The following is a 12,734-nucleotide window of genomic DNA, read 5'->3' on the forward strand; positions in this document are numbered from 1 at the left end:
TTTAAAACTCATTTATCTAAAAATAATTGCATGTAAAAAATAGCTTTTTAAAATTATTTATAATTATTTTTTAAGAATGGTGAAAAATATTTTTAATTGTGACGCATACAAATTCTTACATCATTTTTCTATATAACATACAAACGGATTGGTTAAACACAGTTTTCCACTGTTGCTAGTTCTTGTTTATTATCTAGAAAATCAAATAGAAGGATCCAGTTTCTCCATATTAATTTAGCTACATTTTTGCTGCTATCGGGATGAAATTAATATAAGTCATGAAGGTATCTTTTTCCTATAAAATATTTTTGCATCCCTAATTCAAAGGCATACAATATTTATTTTTATTATTCTACTCTGCTATTGCTAAGCTTTTGTTTCTGTTGTTTTTAAAATTAATAGTTTAAAAGTAAAAGATTTTTTTTTGATGCAATGTAGTTTGACGCTATATTTTAAGATAAATTTGTTTAAAGTGGTGTTTCAGTTTATTAACCATTTTATAGTAATTATTTTTAGACGCAAATTACATTAATTTAATATTTTAAATTACAGTTAAATGAATGAGAGATTTATATCAGATTCGTAGGATTCATGCACAAATTTCTTGTAAGAGACAGATTTTTAAGAGTTAGACACGGTAGGATAAAATGTTTAATTTTGCTTAAATTTTTAGGATATGTTCTTTATGTAAACTATTAAATACGTGTTTTTTTATTTTGGCGAGAAAAAAAAACTTTTTTGAAATTCTTAGGAATAAAAACTGAAGATTCTCTGAGATTTTGAGAAAAACAGATCTATTTACTACTGAGAATACTTTTAGTGAAACGAGTGCATCCCGACATTGACCGCTATTTTATGTTCTGCTACGTTCACAATAACTATTAATGCAATAATACTTTCAGTGGACCTTTTTGTTCAGAAGGCAAAATTCATACAAAACTCTTTCGAAAAAGGTATTTTTTTAGACTTGATCCTCAAAATCTACCAATAATATTGAACCACAAAGATTTATATTTGTGTGGATTCAAAATAATGGGTAGAACTCATTGCTTTGAAAATAAACACATTAGAAAGGAAATAAACACATGTAAAGGAAATAAACACATGTAAAGGAAATAAACACATTTAAGGAAACAAACACATGTGGGATGCATATTTGGCGTGACCTTAAAATTGACCCTAACCCCTTAACTTTTGCGCTCGAGTTAATTCGATCACGATAAACAGGCGAAACTGTGCACACTCGAGATAAATCGAGCGGCGTTGTATTTTATTCTGCCATAATTTTTAACACTCGAATATAATCGAGAATAGGAAATAACAATGTAAAAGCTAAGAAAAAAAATCGTTTTATTGATATTTATCATTAACGTAGGATTGTAATCGATAACACTTATTTATTCAAGAATAAAATATAGCCTTTTTCCATGGAACAATAGCGCAGTATATTAAAATTGTCCACCAAAAGAAAAGACAAGGTTCTAAAGAGTGTTTTTTTACATTAAAATAATGATTTTTTTTGGCAAAATCATTTTTTCAAAAAATCTGTGCGTTAAGGGGTTAAAGTAACAAGAAACTGAAATTTTATACAACTTTCATGGTGATTTAGTGCTCTTGACGCATATAATTTGATGAGAACGAAGCTTTGTGAATAGCCCTGAAACAAAAGCCTAATAATAACAATACAATAAATAATACAATAAATAATTCCAACATTATTTATTGTCATCTTCTTTAAATTATCCAGTAGAATATTACCTTGCGCACATCCATTTTCGGTCCCATCCTTGGTAACTAACAAATCAAACGCGCTTCAGTAATGCAGTAAGAATGCACTTTAATACAAAATTCCTCTGGCTCGCTTTTAGCTCAATTTGCGCTTTTGTTTTCATTTTCTGCAATCTGGCAATCTTGTTACGAAAATATTTTAAATCATTCTTGAAATATTTCCCGTCCATGTAAGTTCATTTGAATTCGCTACTTGCTTTATAGATTTCATTTCATGCTTTATTCTGTTTTTTCTTTATATTTTATTTTATGTTTTTACGTGATATTTTTACTTATTGTGTTAGTGCTCCTCACACTATTGTATTGATATATTTTGCTTTGGCTATATTGATACAATATTAGAAAGAACTCTTTTTTTATTTTCCGGATTTTTTAAAAATTTTTTTGTCTTCTTTTTCAGATTTTTTTCCCGTTTTTTTTGTATTTATTCATTATGATATATATATATATATATACNTTACTCGAACAATTTTTTACATACAAACTTCTTTCTTTATATATATGTATACGTTATATATATATGTATACAACGTTTGTAACCAGAATGAGGTCAAATATTAGCTGCATGCATGATTAATAACATTATGCCAAGTCATAGTGCTGCTCTAATTGTTATAAAATACATGGCTACATATTATTTATAATATTTAATATTACATCCATTGTCAGTTGTTACATTAAATTTTTTTCTAGTATTCATTAAAATATAATTAAAATAAAATCAGAATCTGAACAAATACTTTTGAACACAAAGACTTAGTAGATTATTTTAACATTGTACATAAATCTTTATTGTAATGGAAATTGAATAATGAAATAGTAGATGAATTTCATAACAATAAAAATTATAATTGTTTTCATTCATTGAAACAGCTATATGCTGAAACGTTTACGTTTATTTAAAATAATTGATTGTTCGTTAATCCAGGTATTTCGATATTAGTTGTTTTTTATTATTAGTTTTAGTATATTTGGAGTTATAACACACTAAATTTTATGTAATTTATTAAGTGAAGTTAGATATCACTTATTTCTCTTTACGTCACATTGTATTGTCATGTTAAATACATTTTTTTAAAAAAATAAATGCTTTGTTCTTATAGGAATTTTTTATTTTGCCAAATAAATTATGACTATAATTCTGATATTTCGATAGAAGTCGATTTTCATAACTATATTAAGAAGTAAATTTAACTGTATTTATTAATGATGGTTTTTATCCATTCAGCTTTGTCAGCTGTACTTGCATAGACAGTTCTAGTTCCAGGTCCTACGCAGAGAGTATCTAGGTCTGATTTTTTCACAGCGTTGGCAGCTCCAAAAACAAACCACTTATCTCTAAATCTGCAGTGCAATGGGCCACCGCTGTCACCCTAAGAAATATAATCTTTGACTTTAAATTGAAATGTTTAATAAAACAATATTTTTCTGTCCTGACTGATTTATAATTTTTATGAAAATCAATGAGATTTTACCCGTTACTCCTAATATCATTTTTAATAAAAGAATGTGTATGGGGCCTCGAATGCTTAAGACGAATCTACACAGCAAGAGAAACTTGTCCTCACGAATTCTGTTCCAATTTAAAATTCAAAGTATAAGAAAGCGAGTTCAGGCAGGCCTACAGTAGGCCATGAAGTTTCAATTACTGAAAAAAAAATTCAAAACAACAAATTGCAAACAAATTATTGAACTGCTTTATTGCGTAATCCTAAGTTTTGTTTTCATAATTTGTTTTCATTTTGATGTTTTGAAAATTGCTTTTTCAGCGTATGAAACTTAACTGCTTACTCTAGATCTGCTTGAACAAAATCTTCCTATACTTTAAAATTGCTTATAAAGGTGAGAGAAAATTCGGGATGAAAAGTTTCTCCCATGGTGTAACGTCCTCTTAATGGTTGCGGGGCACCGAGCTTTCATTTTAAAGAACTGAGCTTCAAGTCCCTCCAGCTTCAGATCAATGGGCACTATTTTGTCTCAGACATCGCCATCGGTGACGCAAACGCCACTCTCATGCCGTTGATCTTGAAGGTTCAACACCCATCACCCTCTGGCTGCGCAATCGGCAGTTCCAAGAAATTTTTACTTTATAAAATGTCATGAAGAAAAATATAATATAAGTGTGCCATACCGTGATGGTATTACATTTATGCCAATACTATATAGAAACTATAATACATAAAATCACACTTTTTTTTAAAAATATATATTTCAACCCCTGCTTACAACTTGTTTCCATGAACCATTTAGAACATTAAATTTATATCTACGTATTTTCAATAATTTGCGAAATAATCCACCTGTGGAGGAAGAATTCACTTCTTCATAGGAGGGAGAAGTAAACCTTATCTTTACAGCAAATTTCTTAAAAGATGAATGGCGCAATACTATACACCATTTTAAGTGTAAATCATGGATCAATTTATATTAATATTTTAATTTACGTGTTAATTTGTTCAGTTTTTTAATTTTTTTATAACAATAAAAACCAAAATGTAAGAAAATTCTCATTTTTATATTTTGTAAAAATACGTAGGGGAGAGTCGGGTAGCCCCGCTCACTTAAGGAGTACTGCTTATATTTCTGTATAATACTGAGTAATAATCAACATTTTTGTATGTTTCTATTGTTTTATCATCTAATTAAATAATGCAAGAAGAATAAACCGAAAAAAGAATAGTTAAACTTAAAAAAAATAGAAATTTAAAAAAACATGTTTTTCAGCTCTTTTCAAAATGTGTCGGGTAGCCCCGCCCAGTTACAAAAATTGTGTTTTTTGGCTAATTTTTCAGGTGTAAATGAGAATGACCAATGTATTGACAATAGATAAACCTCATTTATCATTTTTATCTCAAAATTGTTTTATTTATTACATATTTATATACTTTTAGTGAATTCTATCATTTAATAACAACAAATGTCATGCTTTTTATCATTATTAATGCATATTAATATATTATAATATTAATATATATTTATATTAAATATTTAACGAAAATAATTTAATTTAAGTAACAATAATTAATAACAATAGTTGTTTTTCAATATAAACTTATTTGGTTGATCTCTTCTTATAAACTTAATATAAAAAACTTCTTATAGAATTACAAATTCACTTTGTATTTTGATTGCATTCAAATGCTTCTGTAGATTGATTAGTTCCCAAATAAGTGAAAACAAATAAGTAAGCAAATAGCTTATCATAATATTTATGATTTCTTGAAATTAAAACTAATTTGGATATATCAATTAAAATTTTAGAAATATTAAATTTTTTATTTTTAAATATATACATTTATGCTTCATATAATATTAAAACATTTATTTGTTGTTAAAAATGCATATAACATTCAAATTTGAAGCAATAAATTAATAATCTTTGCAACCGTACATTTATCGACGAAATAAAATTGGGCGGTGATACCCGACATTCATGTGAGCGGGGCTACCCGAAATCCAATTGTTTTGTAAATCTGCAATTACTCGAACAATTTTTTACATACAAACTTCTTTCTTTGTGCAAATTAAACTTAAGACTACATACGTTAATGCTGTATGTATAGAAAAAATTATTTTTTTAGTATTAAAATGAAGTTTAATCGAAACATTCAACCAATTTTTCTTAATTTCATGACTACTGTATTCAACATATTTTCAAAACTATTGTTTACCATGTTAACAGCTGCATAAATACTTGAAACTTTGAAAATAATCTTTTTTTAATACAACAATTAATGTCCGATGGCCCCTTAACTTGAAAAAATATTCTATACATATGAAATTGACTGTGGGCGGGGCTACCCGACTCTCCCCTACTTTCGTTTATTAAATTGCAAATTTTGTGAATAGTTCGGGGGTGAAAAAAATTGAAATATCGCAATTTTGAATTTTTTCAAGAATTATTTATTCCATTTGATTTAAATTTTGCACTGTACTGAAAAAAAATTATTTAATAAGAACTTATATATATTTTTGTCGAAACAAGCAGCAGCTTGTCCGAAATATTTTATTTTATAACCGGGGTTGAACAGCCGATCCAATTCTGACTCTACGACTATCAATGTTCATTTCTGCAGCCTCGTAATTTTGTACCCTACCCAGAAAACTAGGGTACTCCTACATCAAGAATTAAAATAAACTAGCCTTCACGGTGTACTTTTTATTTGAACTAACCCACATTTACGTTGCATGAAGAGTAAAACAGCGGTTAACCGAACGACTAGGTGATTCATAACCATGATCCATCAACCACCGAAGATATTTTGCGACAGCACTGTGGTCGGTGATTGCAGATAACAGAATTCATATCAACTTGCCACCGCTAGGCTTTGAACTTAGGTTACTTATCTACTTTCCGTCCTGTTAATCCCCGTTTTCACTTAACAACACTCTTCAAAAATCAAAATTTATCTTCTGGCTGAACGCATAAATTATATTTAGTCACAAACACGATAAATGCCTTATAATCAATGCTAAAGATACTCTAAATTAATAATTCTTCAATTAAGATGATCTTAATACGAAGAAGAAGAACATCTGTAATCTGTAAATGTTACAAAAATCTAGACCGAATTTGACGCATTGAAGTTGATTGCAATTAATTTGTATGAATTAATTATTAAAAGTAATTTTGATTACTTGTAATCGTGTCGACAAATAGTCATAATTTTTTTATAATAGTTAATGTTGATAAGTAATAATTCTACCAACACAAGAATACTGATTTACAATTAGATGCAATTACAATTACATTTAATCTTGATAACATGTAATAACTGTTACATGTAATCCCGGTAGCAGAAATCCTCCAGCAAGGCACCAGTCCCTGCAGATTATTAAAACCTCTGCAGATTAACTTTCATCTCGGATGTAAAAAAATAAAATTATTACAGTACCTGAAGAATGTTTTTCCTCTCAGATTAAAAGAAAAGTCGAAAATGTTACTGATAATAGAAACAGAAAAATTATGTTTAATTTAATTACCATTTGTTTTAGGTTTAAAAAAATTTGGTGTTCTTTTGGTTTAACAAAATCTGCAAATATATAAGCGAAGACAAGCGATGACTTTCAAAAATTCAAAATTTTCTATAAAAAAAAAAGACTTAAAAAACAAGAAAGATTTAAAAAGAAATTCTTAATTTTTGAAAACTCTTATTTACTGTAACGGGACCTATTACATTATTAAACTTTCATTTATTCCATTATTCCAGTCATTTAAAATTTTTTAAGAAAGTCTAAATAAATTAATGCATTTTTAGCAAAATTTTATTGCTCTCCTTTTTCTATCCTATTGGACTAATTCTTCTGTAACCTTAAGCCTAATTTTACCAATAACTATAAAATATATAAGCCTGATTTTACTAATTACTGCGACATACTCAAGCCTAGTTTTACTAATAACTGCTACATACGTAAGCCTTATTTTGCTAATGACTGTTGTATACCAAATCCTAGTTTTACTAATAAATACTGTATATTTAAGACACTGTTCTAGTAACAGTGAGATTTAAATTGATGAAGATTCTGCAACAGATTAACTCTGTAAATTCTGTTTCATCAAATATAACAGTGATTAAAATCAATTGGTTATTTTGCCAGACTCTGGATCTAGACGACAAGGGTTCTCATGAAGTTGAGTAGGTCGACAGTTCGAAATGCTCCAGATTAGATTCTCTATAATCTTTAATATTTTTGAAAAAAATTGTTCATGCGGATATCGATCTAAGAACCTCAACAGACGTAACCCCAAACCAATGATAATGATTAAAATAGATGTAAAATATATGCGTACATGGCATGGTGATTGGTTCCTTTGTTGCACGCAAATTTGTGTGCGTTCGTTAAAAGCACATTGACGAATAGACTGCACAATTTGCTCTTGCTGTTTCAGTTCATCCGATCCACCAGATCCTATAAGAGAAGAAATAATGGAATGGTTTTTGAAATATATTTTATTTTCCATTTATGTCAGAAGTAGACTGGTGCAAAAAATTAAGAGAATTTGCAGACTTGGTCGATTATCTCAAGAACTACAGGATCGATTTTTATGAAATTTGATGTGTAAATACATTGTTACAATTCAAAACAAATAACCATTCAACAATTGTAATACACACGCATGATCGTGCTTAACACTCGTTGTAGTTGGAAGGTATGAAACAGCGGTTGTAGAATAAACAAGAAAAATGAGTTAATAAGGGGTATGGTTCCCTCTTACAGATATACAGACCTTGCAGCTTGATTTCATACTTGAAATACGGCAGCTTATCATTTCATGTGGCAATTGGCCTGAATTGTCCCGTGGCAATTTCATACTATCCGACTCTAACAAGTGTTGCGCACGATCGTGCGCATGTATTACAATTGTTGAATGGTGAGTTGTTTTGTATTGTATCGATGTATGTACGGATCAAATTTCATTAAAATTGGTCCAGTAGTTCTAGAGATAATCGTCCAAGTCGGCAAATTCACTTAATTTCTTATTATCAGAAGAAATTTACCTAACAGTCAAAGAGGTTAGAAAAATTGCTGTTAATAGAACAAAACAATATCATAAAAAAATAAATCTATTATGATTCTAGATTCACCCAATTTCCCCTTAATGTTACAGTAATGTACAAAAATTTTAAATATCCAAATACTAAAAAAAATGGTTCCACTTTTAGCAATCCAATCAAAATTTCTGATATCAATTACAATAAATAAAAAGAATACTCATAATAAGGAAAATACAAAACTAGTTAAGGTATCGAAATGACAAAGGTACTCTTCACTAAAAAAATTACAATTTTCTCATGAATAATAAATAAATGTAATAATTTAAATACTAATATGGTTCTAGCTTAATAATATCAGCAGTAAAATTAATTCAAACTTTATTTTCCTTTTAATTTACAATTCAAACTAAATTTTATGTTTTAATATATATATATATATATCAATATCATAAGTCAAAATTGCATTGAACATACCTAACCTACCAANCTAAGAAACTGTATATATATATACATATATATATATATATACTAAAATACTAAAATACTAAAGGAATCATTTTATAACTTCAGAAGTATTTAGATATAGTTTAAACAGCTTAGAGGTTTGAGGGCCCTACAATAAATTACGAACGGAAATGTTTTTGAACACCCTATGACAAAAAACGCAGTCATAAATTTGTAACTTGTAATAATTATTATTTTGGCTATTATATGCAAGAGTATATCTATCTTAAATAGTTTTGAAAATATGGACATTTTTATGAAAAATTATTTTTTCTGCCTTACGTTTTTTTGCTATATCTTTAAAATGCTATATTTTTAAAGAAAATTTCAATATCAATTTAAAATTAATTACAAAATTCTTGTTTCGAAATTTGAGAAACATTCGCTTAAAACTGAGCGAAATATAAATAATTAAAGTAGTTCTTTAATACTGCGCATGCGCGGGAAAAATTAAAAATCAAATTCCTCTTAATTTTGTAGTGAATTGTATTTGACAACTAAAGAGAAAATTCCAATTTGAATATCTTATAAATTTAAAAAGTTTCAAGCAATTTTCATAGCAATTTTCCTTCTCTTTCTTATAAGAAAAAAGCTCCAAATGATAAAGGGTTGTTCAAAAATATTATTTCACATCATTAGAAAGAATGTAATAGTAAATGATAATACCTTACGAGAAACACTCATACACCAAAATGTGATTTAATAAGAAAGGAAAACATGCCAAAAAAAGAAACTTTTATGATTCGTAACAATGCCGGTATCCTTTTTAATAAATTTTATTTAATAGTACAAAATGAAATCGGTGAAAAACCCATGTCATTATGAGCAATCCTTTTAAAAAAGTGAAAAAGTTACTTAGAAAATAGCTTGAAACTTTTTAAATTTTTAAGATATTCAAGTTGGATTATTTTTATTAGTTACCAAATACAATTCATTATACAATTAAGAACAGCAAAATTTGAATTTTTCCCACTCATGCGCAGTTTAAAAACAAACTTTAATTGCTCATCTTCAGCAGTTTTAAACGAAATTTTCTCAAATTTTAAAGCAAAAATTATTATTATAATTTTTAATTGCTCTAAATAATTTGTTTATTTTTTTGAATATTTTCCATGTTATAGCAAAAATGAGTCAGACAAAAAAAAAATTTTTTTTTATAGAAATGTCTATACCTCCATAAATATTTAAGCTATGCTTACGAAATTTTGCGTAGTTATTTCATATAATAGCTAAGATGATTGTTTAAGTTACAAATCTATGACTGCTTTTTTGATGTCGGGTGTCCAAAATCATTATTTTCCGCTTGAATTTACTGTTGGTTCATAAAACCTTTAAAAGCTTTAAACTTCCCTTTGATGTATGAGAGAAAACCATGATCTGTATACTTCTGAAATTTTAAAAAAATAAATTTTTCTCGATAAATATGAAAATATATATTAGAATAGAAATGTTTCTGTTATGTTGTTCACTCTCAGTATATATATATATATTTATATATAAAGCTATGTCTTTAAAAATTCGTTCTTCATCAGTTTCTCCATACCTCGAGTTTCACCCCATCCTGTGACATAACAGTGCCAGCCAGGATCAGCCTTCCAATCAAGATCTGGCAAACATGCTGGTTGAACTCCTGCACTGAATTTTACGGGAGCATTCAGTTTGATGAGAGAGAGATCATGAGTCATGGTAAACCTCCAGATCTAAAAGTTTCAAGTACATGATGTTAAATATTTTTTTTTCCTTTTCTTCAAATATATGCTTTACATTACATATATATATATATTAAAAAATCTTAATCATTAAAAGGGTTTTTGGATCATTTACAGATAATATAGGCTGAGAGGTCACTATGACAATATTAATAAATTCACCACTCTCTACAAAGTTCTTCTCTACCTGAAGAAAGAAAGCCTTCGAACGAGTTACCATAAACGAAACATCCGATCATTTAGTAGTTCGAACGTTGTAACATCTTTCTAATTTCCTCCACTGTGATGTTCAGTAGTACAGACATTGTGACATCTTTTTTATTTGTCCCCACTGTGCAGTTTTTGTTCGTTATGTCAGACTACTAAATTGATCCATCGGTTTGCCTTCTCTCTTCTAGGTGGTGTTGGCTCCCCCCAACACAGCTATTGCTTAACACTCGTACAGCCCGATTGCCATTGCCGATACGAGGAAATTGAACTGCAGCTTGTTTCTACTTTTAGAAATACTAAATCAATAAAATCCTTTTCTTGATTTTAATGATTGTTAAATTACAATATCGACATTTTACTTTTCTATGAAAATAACTAGCTTTGTATGTTCATCATTGAACTAGCTTGTCTACCATTCAAAAAATTTTATCTTTGCATCTTTCACGAGTTTACAAAAGGCAATTGAACCCTTTGCAAGAGAGTTATCTAATGTTGCGGTCCAGCTTAAACTTCTATTGTTAGCATCAAATTAACACTAGAAAGATGTACCTATATTGCCCAAAAGCAGTCAAAATCACTGGATTGTAAAGGGATAAAAAATGTGTAAAGGAAATTTGTTCAAAATTAATTTTTAATATTTTTTACGTTATTTACAGTTATATAACAAGTTATTAGTAAATATTAACAATAAAAAAATTATATGTTGTTCAAAATTCTAAACAAATTGTGTCATCATGTACATCATTGTTTTTCTAATTGAAATTAAAAGCAGTCAAAATGACTTCCTTAGGCAATCTAGAGCTAATATATTTTTTTTATAATATCATTTGTTTAACGAAATGAAGGGGAAATGCTTACCTCATCTTCTTCTAAATTTGGATACGAGATTACTTTTTTACTCCTTCTTATCTGTTCATATTGAGTTTTTCGAAATTTACCGTGAGCACCCACATGAATCCTGATGTCGCCCGGATAAGGATAACTGAAAGTAAAGGGACACATGTTTGTGAGAAGAAAACAGACTTGCATCTAAATCTAAAATTTAAAAATAGTTAAAATTCACTAAACTTCTATTTAAATAAAACCTTTTGTTTATTTATTTATTTAGTATTCAATATGTAAAGTGGTCCTTATTTTGAAAAAACTAGTATTTTTTTGCAACAGCAGGAGAGAAATCTCTTGATCTACCATGGAAGATGACAGAAGTATTGCTCATTAAGCGTTACCCTGTGTCATAGAGTTTTCTAAGTCACGGAAGTGAAAAACATTTGCAACGCCAAACTGCTACACATACCCATTTCAAGGGTGGGACACATTCATACATCACACAACACCGAGGACATTCACACAACATGCCCTGTGTGGGATTCGATAGGTAACAACAAAAATACAAATAATATTCAAAAATTATGTAACAACGATATATTACTCCCATAAACTGCAAGTATATAAAATTAAAATAAGTTTAAAATATAGAGAAAACATAGAAAAAATATACGAAACATTTGTAAAAAGAGAAGAAAAATTATAAAAATAAAATGCTTTAAAAATATTTAAGAATTTTATTTAAAAAAATTATTTAAAAAAGAATTTTTATTAAAAAAAGAATTTTATTTAAAAAGAAATTAAATATAATAAATGTTTCTGGATATTGTTGTTGTTGTTGTAGTCACTTTACGTCGCAATAGAGCTGCTCAATGGGCTACTGGCGACGGTCTGGGAAACATCCCTGAGGATGATCCGGAGACAAGCCATTGCAATTTTGATCCTCTGCAGAGGGGATGGCACCCCTGCTTCGGTGGCCCAACGACCTGCACGCGACGACCTGCTGCAACGACCTGCGCACACCCTCGGTCCCTACGCAGACTGATCCAAGGGTTCACCCACCCACACACTGACCGTAGCCAGTTATGCTTGACTTCGGTGATCTGCTGGGAGTCGTGTCTTAACGATCAGTCCATTGCGGGACTGTTTCTGGACATAATCGTATGAGCTGATAACGATATTTATTGTATATATATATATA

General features: G+C 28.9%; 1 protein-coding gene across 1 annotated transcript in view; it reads right to left on the bottom strand.

Annotated features, from left to right (window-relative positions):
* Positions 1-2,948: 2,948 nt before the first annotated feature.
* LOC107436856 (chymotrypsin B-like) overlaps positions 2,949-12,734 on the bottom strand; it is a gene marked incomplete at its 5' end in the record, with an annotated part of 18,350 nt that continues 8,564 nt past the window's right edge. The window contains 4 exon segments of the mRNA XM_071182137.1: positions 2,949-3,161; positions 7,580-7,698; positions 10,333-10,489; positions 11,567-11,690. Coding sequence (XP_071038238.1) covers positions 2,979-3,161; positions 7,580-7,698; positions 10,333-10,489; positions 11,567-11,690 — 583 coding nt within the window.

The sequence above is a fragment of the Parasteatoda tepidariorum genome, chromosome 6, assembly GCF_043381705.1.
Source record: "Parasteatoda tepidariorum isolate YZ-2023 chromosome 6, CAS_Ptep_4.0, whole genome shotgun sequence".
Classification (NCBI taxonomy): domain Eukaryota; kingdom Metazoa; phylum Arthropoda; class Arachnida; order Araneae; family Theridiidae; genus Parasteatoda; species Parasteatoda tepidariorum.